A 15,333-nucleotide genomic window follows, 5' to 3' on the forward strand; every position below is an offset into this window, starting at 1 on the left:
TTACTTTGAACAGCAGACCAGCAACCCCCCTTGGCACGACCCCGAGATGGCGAAGGTGGGTGGGCATGTCGTAGCACGGCAGAAATTCCCCTGGGTCTTGCACGCCGCGGTGTCAGGAAAAATAGGATCTGCAGAACCTGTGGGAAGGGGAAGACGTTAAAATATTAATTTTCAGCCTAAACTTATGATGGATAAACATGCAATAAATCATGTGTCGCGTTTTAGGAAGACATCCCCCATGAGCACAGATGTTGTTGGTCCTACCCACTGCGTAGCACCAGCCCAACACCATCATATTTTGTCTGCTGGGTGGCGAGTGCTTTCTTCCTCCTGTGCTCACACTTCTGCTTATAAAGCCCTTTCATTCTTTGTAGGATTTATTTTCTTCTCACCTGGAGCAGCCTGGAAGAGGAGGAAAACAGCAAAGAGCAGGTAGAGGATCCTCATGGCTCCCAGTTGTTTGTGGAATGTCTTCTCCCGTAAAGCACCCAAAAGACTGATGGAGGATCAAATTTGATTGTGGAAGAGGTTAGGAAAGGCACTTGGTATTTATAGGGTCTGTGGGATCGTGTAAAGGTGATGGCTGAGTGGTTTGTCAATCAGTAACTGTGACCAACCTTCTGGAAAGCAGAATGGTGATCCCCCTGATCGCCGGCTGCAATTAAATGCCCGGCGAACACGTTGCAGTCCCCAAGGGTGAATTTCCACTGGCCGCGTCGGTTATATAACGTGACCATCAGCCAAGCCCCGCCGAGCTGCACCCACTCGCATAGATTTTGCAGAGCAGTTTCCAACACAGACACAGGGATGGGTGAAGCAGGGGGCTTGGGAGTCAGCCAAGGTTGGAGTCTAGTCCCAGTGTTGAATCTGGATCCGTCACTTGCTGACAAGTCACATTTTGTCTTTTTCTCCCCATTTCTGTCACCAGGCAGATGATGTCAAAGGCAGAGGAAAGCATTGGGAAACATTTCAGATGATGTAACTTTGCTTTGTCACCTTTTAAACAGGTTTCAGGACATCCTCCCCCACTGCAGAGGGCTGGCACAAAGTCAGACTCCAAGCTGGGAGGAGTGGTTGACACTGGAAGCTGTGCTGCCATCCAGAGACCTGGACAGGCTGGAGAGTTGGGCGGGAAAAATGTAACGAAATAGAACAAGGGGAAGTGTAGAGTCTTGAATGTGGGCAGGAACAACCCCAGGTTCCAGTGTAAGTTGGAGAATGAGCTATTAGAGAGCAGTGCAGGGGAAAGGGACCTGGGGGTCCTGGGGACAGCAGGGTGAGCATGAGCCAGCACTGGGCCCTTGTGGCCAGGAAGGCCAATGGTACCTGGGGTGGGTTAGAAGGGGGTGGTCAGTAGGTCAGAGAGGTTCTCCTGCCCCTCTGCTCTGCCCTGGGGAGACCACACCTGGAATCTTGTGTCCAGTTGTGGCCCCTCAGTTCCAGAAGGACAGGGAACTGCTGGAGAGAGTCCAGCGCAGCCACCAAGATGCTGGAGGGAGTGGAGCATCTCCCGTGTGAGGAAAGGCTGAGGGAGCTGGGGCTCTGGAGCTGGAGAAGAGGAGACTGAGGGGTGACCTCATTAATGTTTACAGATATAGAAAGGGTGAGTGTCAGGAGGATGGAGCCAGGCTCTTCTCAGTGACCACCAATGATAGGACAAGGGGTAATGGGTACAAACTGGAACACAAGAGGTTCCACCTTTATATGAAAAGAAACTTCTTCCCAGTGAGGGTGTCAGAGCCTGGCCCAGGCTGCCCAGGGAGGTTGTGGAGTCTCCTTCTCTGCAGACATTCAAACCCGCCCGGACACCTTCCTGTGGAACCTCAGCTGGGTGTTCCTGCTCCATGGGGGGATTGCACTGGATGAGCTTTCCAGGGCCCTTCCAGCCCCTGATATTCTGGGATTCTGTGATACTGTGGTCCCTGGACACCCCTGAGATGCTCCCCACGGAGAAGACATCCCCACCACCCTGACATTCTGGGATTCTGGGATTCTGTGATTCTCTCCCTCCTTTAATTCTCACTTACATGCCACTCTGAGTGCTTTGCTTTTTTTACCAGCTTTTGACATGTCTTCTTGTTTCCTCGCTTAATACCCCAAAAGGTTGGGAGAATGAGCTGATTCCATAAGAATCTAGTCAGACATAATGCCTCGAAGTGCAATATCTTCCTTTTCTTCACTTCAGAGCTGTAAATTTTCTGAGAAGCATTGGTTAGGAGATCATTGTACTGAAGGGTTTTCTTCACAAAATCCTGGGCTTGCAGATGTCAAATAACTGCAACAGCTGTGCACCCTTGAGAATCCTCCCTTTGCACATAATAAACAGGTTAATCTCTATCAAAGCCCAAATGTTTCTTCACTTCCTACCTCTGGTATTCTGGTTGAGCGGTTTGCTTCCTTATTACCTCATTTATTATATTTAACTGGGAGTTAATGATATTTTTGTTCTGAGAATTATTTGTAGGATTAAAACATTACTGTTGTTTATGTTTAATCTGCAAAATAGCAGGCAGGCTTAAGCAGCTGAGAAAGTACTAACAAGGTGAGTTACCTACGTGTTCATGCAGTGCATAACAGTAAGATAAATACTGATTTCCCCCTTCCACCCATAAAATCTAAATACCAGAAAATACCAGGCACTCCAGAATGTCCTTTTTTTTGTATCCTTGCTTAGAAAAAGCTTTTTTTTTTTTTTTTTCTGCCAGCAGCTCTCCAGCTTTCCCCATTTCTAACGAAGACTTGATTTATCACTCTTCTGTTTTCTTTTTCAACAAGGTGTCAGTGGGTCAGAGAGGTTCTCCTGCCCGTCTACTCTGCCCTGGGGAGACCACACCTGGAATCTTGTGTCCAGTTGTGGCCCCTCAGTTCCAGAAGGACAGGGAACTGCTGCAGAGAGTCCAGCGCAGCCACCAAGATGCTGAAGGGAGTGGAGCATCTCCCGTGTGAGGAAAGGCTGAGGGAGCTGGGGCTCTGGAGCTGGAGAAGAGGAGACTGAGGGGTGACCTCATTAATGTTTACAGATATAGAAAGGGTGAGTGTCAGGAGGATGGAGCCAGGCTCTTCTTGGTGACAACCAATGATAGGACAAGGGGTAATGGGTTTAAACTGGAACACAAGAGGTTCCACTTACATATGAGAAGAAACTTCTTCTCGGTGAGGGTGTCAGAGCCTGGCCCAGGCTGCCCAGGGAGGTTGTGGAGTCTCCTTCTCTGCAGACATTCAAACCCGCCTGGACACCTTCCTGTGGAACCTCAGCTGGGTGTTCCTGCTCCATGGGGGGATTGCACTGGATGAGCTTTCCAGGTCCCTTCCAAGCCCTGACATTCTGGGATTCTGTGGGATACCCTGACAGAGAGACCTGGAAAATTATCATGAAGAAACCAGGAAACAAAACTCTTTGGTTTTTTATGGAGAAAGATCCATGGAAATGTGATTTTCTCCCCATCTGCTTTTCATATAGATGAGACAAGAGCGTTGTGATGTTTTGCAAACAGAAGTGTGTTTTTGAGTGGTCATTGCTCCCTGAAGAAGCTCATGTTGGGTAGGAGTTGTGGCTTCCCCAAATAAAACCAGAATGTAGCACTGGGGAAGGTGGTGACCCCTCTGCTATCATGGGCATTGTTTGAACAATCTCTGCTTGCTTTCAGGGTTGTACTGTTTCCCGTGTGTGAAACACAACAAAACTATCATCAGAGTTAAATTGTTTAAATTTTGATGATGCAAATCACCATAGCATTAATGGATCTTGTGAACAACCTTATTTCTTGTAGTCCTCTAGGAAAGTGAGGAATATTTTAAACCCTCCTAACTTGCAGTATTCTGAAAATGTCATTCAGAGCTATAGGAAAATTCTGTGTCTTTGGGTCCTAGTAAAAATAAAGACAGGTGCAAGCTGTTTGCCACTAAATGACAATGTGTGCATGGAGCTGTGTCCCACAGTTGTAGGTACCTACCCCCAAAAAATCAGGCTGAGTAAACAGGTGCTGGGGGGACGATACTTAAAACCTTATGTAAGAATACTGTAATGCAAATAAGACATACAAGATTTCTTGAGTATATTGGTAGTAAACAAGAGAAAGGGAAGACACACCTGACAGTTAAAAGCCATTTAATTTTGCCTTCAAGATCAGGACGAGAGGGGCATCTTATAAAAGCAGAACCTCCCTTGTCTGTGCTCCAACAGCTGAGTGCAAAGCAGAACTTGGTAGATCAGCAGATCTCTGGATGATCATGAAGGACACAACATCTCAGAATGGTGCTCCCTTCATTTCTCTCCATTTACTAAGAGGCAATTTTGTAAATCTGTGAGGTGTGGAGAGATATTTATGTTTTGACATTTGCAATCCACTTTTGCTGAATCTTGCCCTAGCAGCACAGCTTTCTGAAGGTGATATTGCAAAGAAGTCTGTAACGTTGAGTGGGACCAGCCCTTGCAAACATCACCTCATCCTGATAAAAGTACATACAATGCCTGAGTAGATCTCTTGGTCTTCTGCAAGGCAGGCGTTCTTCTCCTCTTCCCATCTTGGTTGGCAAACTACCTCCCATAATAGTTCATAGCGAGCACCATACATGGTGTTGATTGCTTTTTGCCTCAACATTTACTCAAATATATTCTCTAAAGTACAACTTAACAGCTAGTGGCTGACAAAACTACTTTTTTTCTTTAGAGTCTAAGAACTACTGTACTTTTGAGAACAGTTATTTTTATTGGGGTACATGTATTTGTTCACTAGTAGGACTTGATTTTGCCATTTTCGTTCCAACTATGCCTTTAAAACCACATAGGCACATGGTTATTTAGGAAAGCATATACTTATGTCCCATTAAAACAAAGTTCATGTCAGCACATACTTCAGTATTCTCCTGGCTTTCCTAATTACAGCACAAATCCTTACAACACGTGAAGTGTCATTTATATTTGCAGTGCTTCATCTCCCATTAGTCATGAATGAGTTACTTAATTAAGATAATATTATGTTCTTCATTTTGTCATTATCACCATGTACATACAGGGCAATTTTAATGGGAACATGAGGGCTGTAGTTGCTTCATCCATCGAGTTGCCGTGGTGGAAACCCTCTAACAGATACACTTTGCTCTTGTACGAAATATTCCCACATGTGAGTTGTCAGTAGTGTGTTTTATGCCATTTCACGTGGGTTAAATGGGTGCACAAGGCTCAAAGCAAAGACCATCAGCCACATTTCACCCCTGTTCTTCCGTCAGTCCTCACTGTGCTTGTGATAGCTCCTCTATTAAACTCCTTACGTCATTTAGAGGAAGAAAAGTACAGTAAAGAGCGGTTAAAGGATCCTGATGTCCAAGAGACTTGTTAGCACCACTGGAAAGGCATAAAACTGAGGTGGGCAGGAGAGGAGGCTGCAGAGCCTCCGTGCACATCAGGTTCAGGGATGCTGCAATGCTGAGCTCTGGGAACCAAGTCAATTATTACCTACCCTTGGTTGCTTTGATCACAGTTGCATTGTGGCCTCATGTTGCAATCCATACAGTGAATCAACATTGACTAGATCTGCACAGGACAACGCTGAAAATCAGCATAATGTAATATCCTCTGTGTCCCCAAAACCTGCGCAAAAGAAAGATTCCTCTGTAAAGATGGGTGGCGAGAAAGAATAATAATCAGTGTTTGAGAGGAAGGCTTGGAGGGAGGATCTCCTGGGTGTTATGGAGAAAAGACCAGTATTTCTCCGGGCTTACACAATGACTTTCCTGATCTGCCACACGGCGCTAATGTTGCTGCAGTGATGCTATTCCTGGAAGGTTCTGGGGCTTCTGCGTGGATGGTATAGGAAATAGCACAGAAGCGTTCATTTTTAGGAATTACTTACTGTGCAGTTGGTTATGATCTAAGAAACCCAAAGTGTTTTCATTAGACGATGAGCAGCATCTACATCCTTCTGTCTGTGCAGCATCAAAATATCCATTCCTGTGGCGTGTCAGGTGGATTTCTGTTGATTCTAGTACTGCCATCATCAAAACCGAAATCACTGGAGTTCCTTTGGCTCATGTTAGATATGAAGCTACTAGTACTGCAGCCACAAGAATTGGAGTCATATATATATATATTACAGGTCAGCATGGCATTGACCGTCACTTCCATATGAATGCTTGTTTTCATGTGTAATAAAGAAGCCTGTTGTGTCTGCTACATCAAAAATCTCCTTATAACCTGTTGAGTTGTACCTAATACAGTTAGTGGAGTCTGAACAATGATTCAGCTGACCTCTCTTTGTCTGTACAAACAGATTAAAAAGTGCCAGGACATGATCAGTGAAACTTGATCATCCATGGATATTAAATTATTAGAACAGCCCTGGCAGTTTTAGACTCTGCTAGCTCTGCCAAAAATTCCTGGGCTGTTTCAATTATTCACCCTGGCTAGGAACTATTCCAGTAGGCAGCCTGATATGGTCACCTTGTTTTGGAGGCTGAGACAGTTGCACCATATGGGCATGGTCACATCATGCCACAAGACCTCAGGATCTAGAGAAAGGCAATGTTGCTAGTACAGAAATACAGCTTTCCAGTCTGTATTTGCAACTAATCATATTACAGGTATTCATATTTGTCTGGTTTTGTACCAACTTCAAATAAGTCTTTAATAAGGTGTTCCAGCAATCACCTCCCTTTCCTCTCCCCATAGCCCAGCTGTCTGGAACACCTGTTGGTCTTGCTGCTAGCAATATTTCATGTGCTATAAACACTTTGGGATTAAGACAATTTACTCCTACGAAGTTTGGTGTCCTGATTAAGGTTTGGAGTTCCACAGGGTTTCCTCCCTGTGCTTGCCACAGTGATGAGGTGCTTGTGAGAGTCATCTAAATCCCACATTGGAAGTCAACCATTGCAGATGTCTACTTGGACAGGTGACACACAGCGAGGGTTAATGCTAAAAGAAAATGTGTCACTAATCTAACAAACAAAATATGCCCATGCAGCTATAAAAGATTACTTCAAATATATTCCTGTAAAGAACAGACAAAACAAGACACCTGGAGAACTCGCTTATAATAAATAATCTAGTTACTTCTATTTACTTAGTCACTTCATTTCTAGCCCTCTGGAAAGCAGCTCACATCTTCTGAGGTCAATATCACAGGCAAAAAACAGTTGTAGGATCATAGAAAACCAGAATGGTTTAGGTTGGAAGGACCTTTAAAACTCCCCCAGTGCCACCCCTGCCATGAGCAGGGACATCTTCACCAGCTCAGGTTGCTCAGAGCCCCATCCAGCCTGGCCTGGGATGTCTCCAGGGATGGGGCATCCACCACCTCTCTGCCCAACCTGGGACAGGCTCTCACCACCCTCAGCGTAAACATTTTCTTCCTCATGTCTGGCCTGAATCTCCCTCCTTTATTTTATGTAAACCATAATGTAATCAAGTACATAATCAATTTTCAGTGAACTAATCAGTGTATTCTGTGATGCGCACAAGGGCTGGGGGTGTATGTGGTATTTACTTTCTACCGCCTGCTGGGCTACATCTGCTGGGGATGGGAAGAGAAGGGGCAACACCTGGCTGGGGATCAGGAGCTCTGTTCTTGTGCCTTCATCACCAATAAGTTTGCTTTCAAATTCTGAGTTTAAGACAATTTTCAGTTACTTTTCTTGCTGTAGTTGAAAACACCTATATATATGGCTATACCATCTATTAGAGGTCAGAGACAAGACCCTAAGTGTCTCCTTGATATCTGCTGTCTCTGTTCCTTAAATATCTCTGTGAGGATAAGGGTAGTTAAGCCTCTGGGAGCACCATGTAAATCTGCCTCTCTCTTTATTCCATCCACCCATCCACGGATGGTGTTTCCCCACCACTCTGGCTCCCATGCTTGGACTGATACTGCAGCGTCTGCAGAGGCCAGCCTGAAAGAATCCCTCAAAAGGAAAATGAAGCCATTGAGTTGTTCATTTTTGAACTCCCTTGTTCACAGACACGCCTATATGGCATAAGCCAGGCTGATTTTCATCTGCTGAAGCTGACAAAATGCTCAAGGCTGTTTGCAGGGACCTAAACCCACTGCAGCTATGACGGTCATTTCCAGCCTTCTGCCTAAAGGTCTCCACACAGCCACCCACGACCAATAGCTCCTGCTCCCCTGTGCATGACTTTGCTGGGAAACCATGCCTAGGATGGAATTCCTCCTGGGTAATGAGCCAGACACTGCTAGGCAAATGACCTTTGGAAAGGCCAAGACTTGCTAGCGGCATTACGGGCTGTGTTTCTCAATAGTTCTCTGTACAGTTTTCACGCCCACGTCTTTGCTGGGGGTGTAAAACACGGCTTCACCCACCCTTCACCTTCCTCTCCAGCCCTTCACGGGGGCACTGTGTATGGTATTGTGGGTGTTGGTACAAAAAGCACGTCTAAAGCTTTGGCAAAGAGCCTAACTCCTTATCAATGCAAAAATATGTCACCCCATGGATCACTGGTCTTTAGGCAGGAGCTGCGAGGCAGAGTCCTCTGGGCTGCCAAGTCAGACCAGGGCCCACCTGAAGTTCTGTGTCCAGCTCTGGGTCCTCAGCACAGGACACACATGGAGCTGCTGGAGAGGGGCCAGAGGAGCCCCAGAAATGATGCGAGGCTGGAACAGCTCTGCTGGGAGGACAGGCTGAGACAGTTGGGGTGTTCAGCTGGAGAAGAGAAGCTCCGGGGAGACCTTAGTGCAGCCTTTCTGGACTTAAATGGGGCCGATGAGAAAGATGGGGATGGACTTTTGAGCAGGACCTGTTGTGACAGGACAAGGGGTGTTGGTTTTAAACCAAAGGAGGGAAGATTCAAGCCAGACATGAGGAAGAAATTTTTTGTGATGAGGGTTGCCCAGGGTGGTGGTAGATGTCCCATCCTGGTCCAGGAGTAGCAGCCTGGACCTGTTTGTGGGAGGATGCACCCCTGATGTGGGTACAGCTGGAGAAACTACTTTCTTTTTTCCCTCTACTAGTTTCTTGCCTTTCTCATCACTCCATTGTCTCTTTGCGTCATGCCTCCTCTTTACCTCTTTTAAAGTTCACTTTTAAAGAGCCCTTAGAAGAGTTCAGCTACTTTTAATGAAATATAACCCATATAAGGTCACTCCCATAGCTTCAAGTGTCTTTTTTTTTTTTTTTTTTTTTCCCAGCCCTCCATCCCCTCTGTCCATCTCACCAAGAAATACGTGTGGGACCAGAAAGAGAGTAGGTACAGAGTTAAAGATCCTTATGACTAGACCTGACACCTCGTTTTCACTTCCTCACAGCCAGGTGTTTCAACAGAATCAACAAAAGGACACTGACATAGTGAAGCAGGTCCAGTGAGAGCCACTGAGGTAGTGGGGTACTTGGGTACTTGAGATATGAGGAGAGGTGAAAACAGTTTATTTCATTCAGAGAGGGGAAGAATACACAAAAGGATCCTATCCCAACCTTCAACCACCCAACAGCAGTGTATGGAGCAGATGGACCTAGACTTTTCTTAAAGTGCCCAGTGATAAGACGCAAGGCAAGAAACCACAAATAGTAACAAGAGAACATGTTGTCACGGAGTAGTGAGCTCACAAAGGCCAGTGCTGCAATAGGTAATGTGCCCTACTATGGATCTGCAGACTGCAGGTTGGGCTTTTTGTTGAAGTCCTCTTTTGGAGTCAGATGCCATTACCTTTCTGGAGGGGGATCAGGAGAAGCAGGTACCCATATGTGGAGCCATAGCTGAGATGTCCACTAATCCTGTCTGCTTTGTAGACATAGGATGAGGGAAGGCTGAAGCTATCCAGATACTTCCCAACACTGGTCCAGCAAGGAAAGACCACTCTGCCGTGGCTCATTTACTGCCCTTCACCAGGGCTGTGGAGTACGGAGCGGGAGGGCAAAAAGCATTGCCCATGAAATGTCCACCTCACAGTGCTACTCCGGGGAGGTGGGGCATTGTGACCCCGGTGTGATTTGAACACACAGCCTTCTGATCTGGAGTCAGACGCGCTACCATTGCGCCACGAGGTCAAGGCTGTGAGATGCTTTGTCCAAATATCATCCTGGACTTTATGGTCATGGCATCTTCACTGAGGGAAGGGGACTTAAATTAATCTGATACGGGAGTGGGAGCATCTCTGTCAGCTGCCTTTCTAAGTCTGCAAGGAGGGATCACAATGAGGTACCACAGGGAAGGCCAGAAAATAACCATTGCCCATAGCAACCCTGCAGGGGCTCTCCCAGAGAAAAAGAGACCTGAGCGTGGTGCCTCCAAGGGCCAGGAGGGATGGCAGTCCACCATCTCCTTGGACAGATAGGCCCCATTCACCTGGCAGATGCACAGAACCCATCTCAAGCCCTGTGGCAGGAGGGACTCTCACAACTTTTGCGCAGCCTGGCTGGGGTCGCCTTCCACCTAACAGGAGGATGGAGCGTGGTTTGAGTTCAGCTGCCTGCACATATCCTGGATACATGGCGTTCACTCTGTGCCTCTGTCTCATCCATCCCTGGCCTTTCTCCCCCCCAGCCAGGTCACCTGTCTTCTCTGCCTCCCATAGCCCTTCCTGGGTCTTTAGTTTGGAGAAGAGGAGATGGAGGGGTGACCTCATTCATGTTTGAAAATATATAAAGGGTGAGTGTCAGGAGGATGGAGCCAGGCTCCTCTCAGTGACAACCAGTGGTAGGACAAGGGGCAATGGATTCAAACTGGAACACAGGAGGTTCCACTTAAATTTGAGAAGAAACTTGTTCATGGTGAGTGTGGCAGAGCCTGGCCCAGGCTGCCCAGGGAGGTTGTGGAGTCTCCTTCTCTGCAGACATTCAAACCCGCCTGGACACCTTCCTGTGGAACCTCATCTGGGTGCTCCTGCTCCAGCGGGGGGATTGCACTGGATGAGCTTTCCAGGTCCCTTCCAGCCCCTGATATTCTGGGATTCTGTGGTTCTCTTGTGGTCCCTGGACACCCCTGGGATGCTCCCCACGGAGAAGACATCCCCACCACCCAGGTCAGGCTCCATAGTGGGGAGCTCTATCCTCCCACCCTGACCTCGTGGCGCAAGGGCAGCGCGTCTGACTCCAGATCAGAAGGTTGTGTGTTCAAATCACACCGGGGTCAGCCTTGGGCCACCACTGCCCACCCCCTGGATTACCTCTGTTTTTCTGCAGGCCTGCTCTGGGCCAGGGACAGGACTCTGCAAGGCTTTGCCCAGCTCCAGTGGGGCACCTCAGGAATAGGCTATGTGGGCAACACGATTCCCAGAGCATTGCTTTGAGCCTGGTGGTGCATGTCTTGTTGAGAGATTATGGGTCACGAGCAGAGTGGAGGCCAACACAGGGAGGTGTTGTGGTGGGTGTCTGCCACAGTTTCATAGAATCATTTTGATTGGAAAAGACCTTTAAGACCACAGAGTGCAATCATCAGCAGTTTGCCTCATTGAGAAGCTGAAGGAAGTGAAGTTTTCCTCAGGAAAATGCAAGAAGCTCCATAACTGTGTGTTCAGTCACTCCCAGGGGACCTGGAAGTATCCCTGGGCGATATTTGCCTAAGGGAGTAACATTGGGTCGTAGAGGCAGACCGGGGGTCTTCTGGAGGGATCAAGGGCAATTACTCAATGAAAGACCGCAGTAATAGGGAGAGATTTCTGAAGAACGTGAGAAGTTTATTCAATAATATTAGGGAGGATCTGGGGATCTCTAGTCTGGTCAGAGATCAGAAATCTTGCCTCAGAGCCCACATCAAGACCATGGAAGAAATACTCCTGAAAGCCTTACCCAAATGAAGGAAGTATGTGATGATGGCTGGAAACAGTGACCACTCATTTGACAAGGACAGACCACTCTTGGACAGTGTGATAGGTTTCTTTGAAGAGATGACTTCCACAATGATCAAGAGGAGACCAAGAATCATCATTGATCTTGGCTTTGGTTTGATCTCTGTCGGCTTCTCCCAGGCTTATCGCTGTAGCAGGACACAGAGATGGATTGGCTCAGCTGAATCACAAGGCAAAGCAAAGTGGCTGGACCAGGGGTCTGCAAGGGTTGTGGTCAGCGTTTGGCAGTCCAGCTGCTGTTCCTCACCATTTGATATTGCATTGCTTGTTCTTTGATGGTTTCGTGATGTTTGCAGAAGATGTTCTGCAGAATGAGGACGTGGGCCGCCGGTCAGGGCCATGGGGCAGGTGAGGGGACAGGGCCAGTGGCGCAATGGACAACGCGCCTGACTACGGATCAGGAGATTGCAGGTTCGACTCCTGCCTGGCTCGACACTTTTAGCCTGGCAGACGTTCCCCCTGCTTCCCTATGTGAGCACCTTTCTTCTCCTGCCCACATCCATCCTCCCAGACCTTCTGCAGGGCAAAAGTGCTGGGGTGTCCTCTTGTTCTGTGGGAAGGAAAGGGTTTCTCCAGGCTTTATGGTGGAGCTGAGCACCCACTCACAGCCAGAGACAGCACAGCAAATTTCACAGCACAACTAAGATGCCTCCTAAGCTACCGCCCTGTAGGCTGGACAGACTCAGCACCCTCAGGCTCTCATGACAGATCATGACCTTTTTCCACCTACTCTTTACCCACAGTTACTAATGGGGTTTAGGTATCTTTCATTCAGTGGTGCTCAGGGTGCCAGAGAAGACATCTGCATGGGTTTTATGAAGAAAACACACACTCAGAGACCTCAGGAGCAATCTCTCTGCCCAGCAGCTTAGGAATTCAGCAGGTGAGGCCAAAAAGGATTTGAGGAGGGATGGCTCTTCAAGTAGGTGGCACACTCGCAGCTTTCATGCAGCCTGTCCCAAAATGATGCTTCTGTAATGCTGATGCCAGGCAGATGCACAAAAAGCTTGGAAGGGTAAGGATCTCCTGAAGACAACTGTCCCTTGTCACCTCCACAGCACTCAGGTAGCCTCAGGATGAGCCAGGCAGGAGTTGAACCTGCAATATCCTGATCCGTAGTCATGCGCATTGCCCATTGTGCCACTGGCCCCAGCCCCTGGTCCCAGCTGGTGTCCCCCTTGTGCTCTCTGTACCACCTGGGTGTGCTGGTGTTCAAAAGGAAGTGGCGAGTCCTCACCTGGCTCCCTCCTGCCCCATCCATGGCACCCTTGACCTACTCACCTATGGGGGGAGGTCAGTGTCAGTCCCACTGGTACCATCTACCAGGAAAAGTGGTGCCTGTGCTGAGGCATCCCCACAGCAAGAGCACATCATGGAATCATAGACTCATTTTGTTTGGAAGAGACCCTCAAGATCATGGAGTCCAACCATTAACCTAACTCTAGCACTAAACGACATCCCTAAGAACCTCATCTATGCATCTTTTAAATCCCTCCAAGGATGGTGACTCCAGCACTGCCCTGGGCAGCCTGTTCCAATGCATGACAGCCCTTTCTTGGAAGAAATTTTTCCCAATATCCAATCTAAACCTCTCCTGGTGCAACCTGAGGCCATTTGCTCTTGTTGTATCGCTTGCTACCTGGAAGAAGAGAACAACAACCTTCATGATACAACCTCCTTTCAGGTAGTGGTCTTCAATCCCTCAGCTACTCTGGTTGGTTGGAGGAGACATCTTGTTTGCCTCATGGGAAGTGTGGCTACAATTCCCAGCCCATGCAAGGGAGAGCCCAGGGCTCTCTGGAGCTGTGGGGTCCAGCTGAGGGTTGAGTTCAACCCAAAGCCACCAATTTTGTCCTCTACTTCCTCCTGCCTGATGACAGAGGGCAGGGCAGGTGAGCTGTGGGTCACAAGATCTTGCTTGATGGTCAACTGGTCTGGGCTAGTCTGTACATGGTCAACTTTGACCTTCCTTCTGCAAGCCACCTGCAGGGTGAAGGTACCAGAGAGGTAGTGACAAACCCATGAGCCTCTCAATGTGGGATGAAGCAGCAGAAGAAGATGGAAGCAGTAACATCCCATCAAATAATAGAGTGATTCAGGTTGGAAATTACATGTGGAGGTCTCTAGTCCAAATTTCTGCTCAACTTGGGACATTGAGGTCAAGGCATTGTCTGCTTGAACTCTGAGTAGCTCCAAGGATGGAGAGTTCACAGCCCCCCAGGTCCCTTTCTCAGTGATTTACCACCCTCACAGTGAATATTTTTGCCAATACATGCACTCAAAGAATCCCCTGATGTGAGGGAAGATTTCCTGTGAAGGGAGCCCAGCAAGAAGGGAGAAACATCAGTCAAAGGCAGGCCACCATGGAGGAAGAGGTCCCTTGTCAGCATGGCTGGGCTGCGGGCAGGAAAATGCCGAGCCAGGCAGGAGTCGAACCTGCAATCTCCTGATCCGTAGTCAGGCGCGTTGTCCATTGCACCACTGGCCCTGGTCCTCCTGGAGCTCTGGGGGCTTCCCATCGCCAGATGGGCTTTGTGAGCAGAGCAGGAGATGGTGCAAGAGGATTTAGTTGAGTATACAAAACATTATATTTTACAAGATCCTTGGAAGACCTCTTCCCCAGGGCAAATAAACGCAGTTCGGATGGCTTCTCTTCATACGGTGAGTGCTCCAACACCAGCCCATTTTGGTGGCCTTCCAGCAGTCTTATTCCAGTTGCAGAATCATAGCATGCTTACAGTTGGAAGGAACCTCTGGAGATCATCCAGTCCAACCCTCCTGCTAACCCAGGGTCACCAGAGGAGATCACACAAGATCGTGTGCAGGTGGATTTTAAATGTCTCTAGAGAAGGAGACACCGCAACCCCTCTGGGCAGACTGGTCCAGGGATCTGGTAACCTCAAAGTAAAGAAGTTTCTACTCAGTTGATCAGTGTCCTTATAGTGTGGGCCCCAAAGCTGGGTGCAGTATTGCCAGTCTGGAACATGAGTGAGGAGCGGTAATGGAGGGATGTCAGCAATGAGTGGAGGACAGTGCTGAGACAAGGTGCCCAGCTCCACCATAAAGCCTGGAGAAGCCCTTTCCTTCCCACAGAGCAAGAGGACACCCCAGCACTTTTGCCCTGCAGAAGGTCTGGGAGGATGGATGTGGGCAGGAGAAGAAAGGTGCTCACATAGGGAGCAGGGGGAACGTCTGCCAGGCTAAAAGTGTCGAGCCAGGCAGGAGTCGAACCTGCAATCTCCTGATCCGTAGTCAGGCGCGTTGTCCATTGCGCCACTGGCCCTGTCCCCTCACCTGCCCCATGACCTTGACCGGCGGCCCATATTCTCATTCTGTAGAACATCTTCTGCAAACACCACTTAGACATCAAAGAACAAGCAATGCAATATCAAATGGTGAGGAACAGCAGCTGGACTGCCGAACACTGACCACAACCCCCGCAGACCCCTGGTCCAGCCACTTTGCTTTGCCTTGTGATTCAGCTGAGCCAATCCATCTCTGTGTCCTGCTACAGCGATAAACCTGGGAGAAGCCGACA

The 15,333-nt window shown here is 48.3% G+C and overlaps 1 protein-coding gene and 5 non-coding genes across 6 annotated transcripts; 2 read left to right on the plus strand and 4 right to left on the minus strand.

Moving 5' to 3' along the window:
- Positions 1 to 541, minus strand: LOC136100336 (gallinacin-10-like). The gene is made up of 2 exons (XM_065835333.2): positions 393 to 541; positions 1 to 137 (listed from the first exon to the last, which is right to left on the minus strand). The coding sequence occupies exons 1-2, from the start codon at positions 445 to 447 to the stop codon at positions 1 to 3; spliced, it is 192 nt and encodes a 63-aa protein (XP_065691405.1). The 5' UTR covers positions 448 to 541.
- Positions 542 to 9,924: 9,383 nt separating this feature from the next.
- TRNAW-CCA (transfer RNA tryptophan (anticodon CCA)) lies at positions 9,925 to 9,996 on the minus strand. Its single transcript has one exon. It is a non-coding gene; the product is annotated as a tRNA-Trp (tRNA).
- Positions 9,997 to 11,008: 1,012 nt separating this feature from the next.
- TRNAW-CCA (transfer RNA tryptophan (anticodon CCA)) lies at positions 11,009 to 11,080 on the plus strand. The gene has a single exon. It is a non-coding gene; the product is annotated as a tRNA-Trp (tRNA).
- A 1,074-nt stretch (positions 11,081 to 12,154) lies between these two features.
- On the plus strand, positions 12,155 to 12,227 carry TRNAR-ACG (transfer RNA arginine (anticodon ACG)). The gene has a single exon. It is a non-coding gene; the product is annotated as a tRNA-Arg (tRNA).
- Positions 12,228 to 14,210: 1,983 nt separating this feature from the next.
- Positions 14,211 to 14,283, minus strand: TRNAR-ACG (transfer RNA arginine (anticodon ACG)). The gene has a single exon. It is a non-coding gene; the product is annotated as a tRNA-Arg (tRNA).
- A 722-nt stretch (positions 14,284 to 15,005) lies between these two features.
- On the minus strand, positions 15,006 to 15,078 carry TRNAR-ACG (transfer RNA arginine (anticodon ACG)). Its single transcript has one exon. It is a non-coding gene; the product is annotated as a tRNA-Arg (tRNA).
- Positions 15,079 to 15,333: the final 255 nt, after the last annotated feature.

Source organism: Patagioenas fasciata, chromosome 3, assembly GCF_037038585.1.
Source record: "Patagioenas fasciata isolate bPatFas1 chromosome 3, bPatFas1.hap1, whole genome shotgun sequence".
Taxonomy (NCBI): domain Eukaryota; kingdom Metazoa; phylum Chordata; class Aves; order Columbiformes; family Columbidae; genus Patagioenas; species Patagioenas fasciata.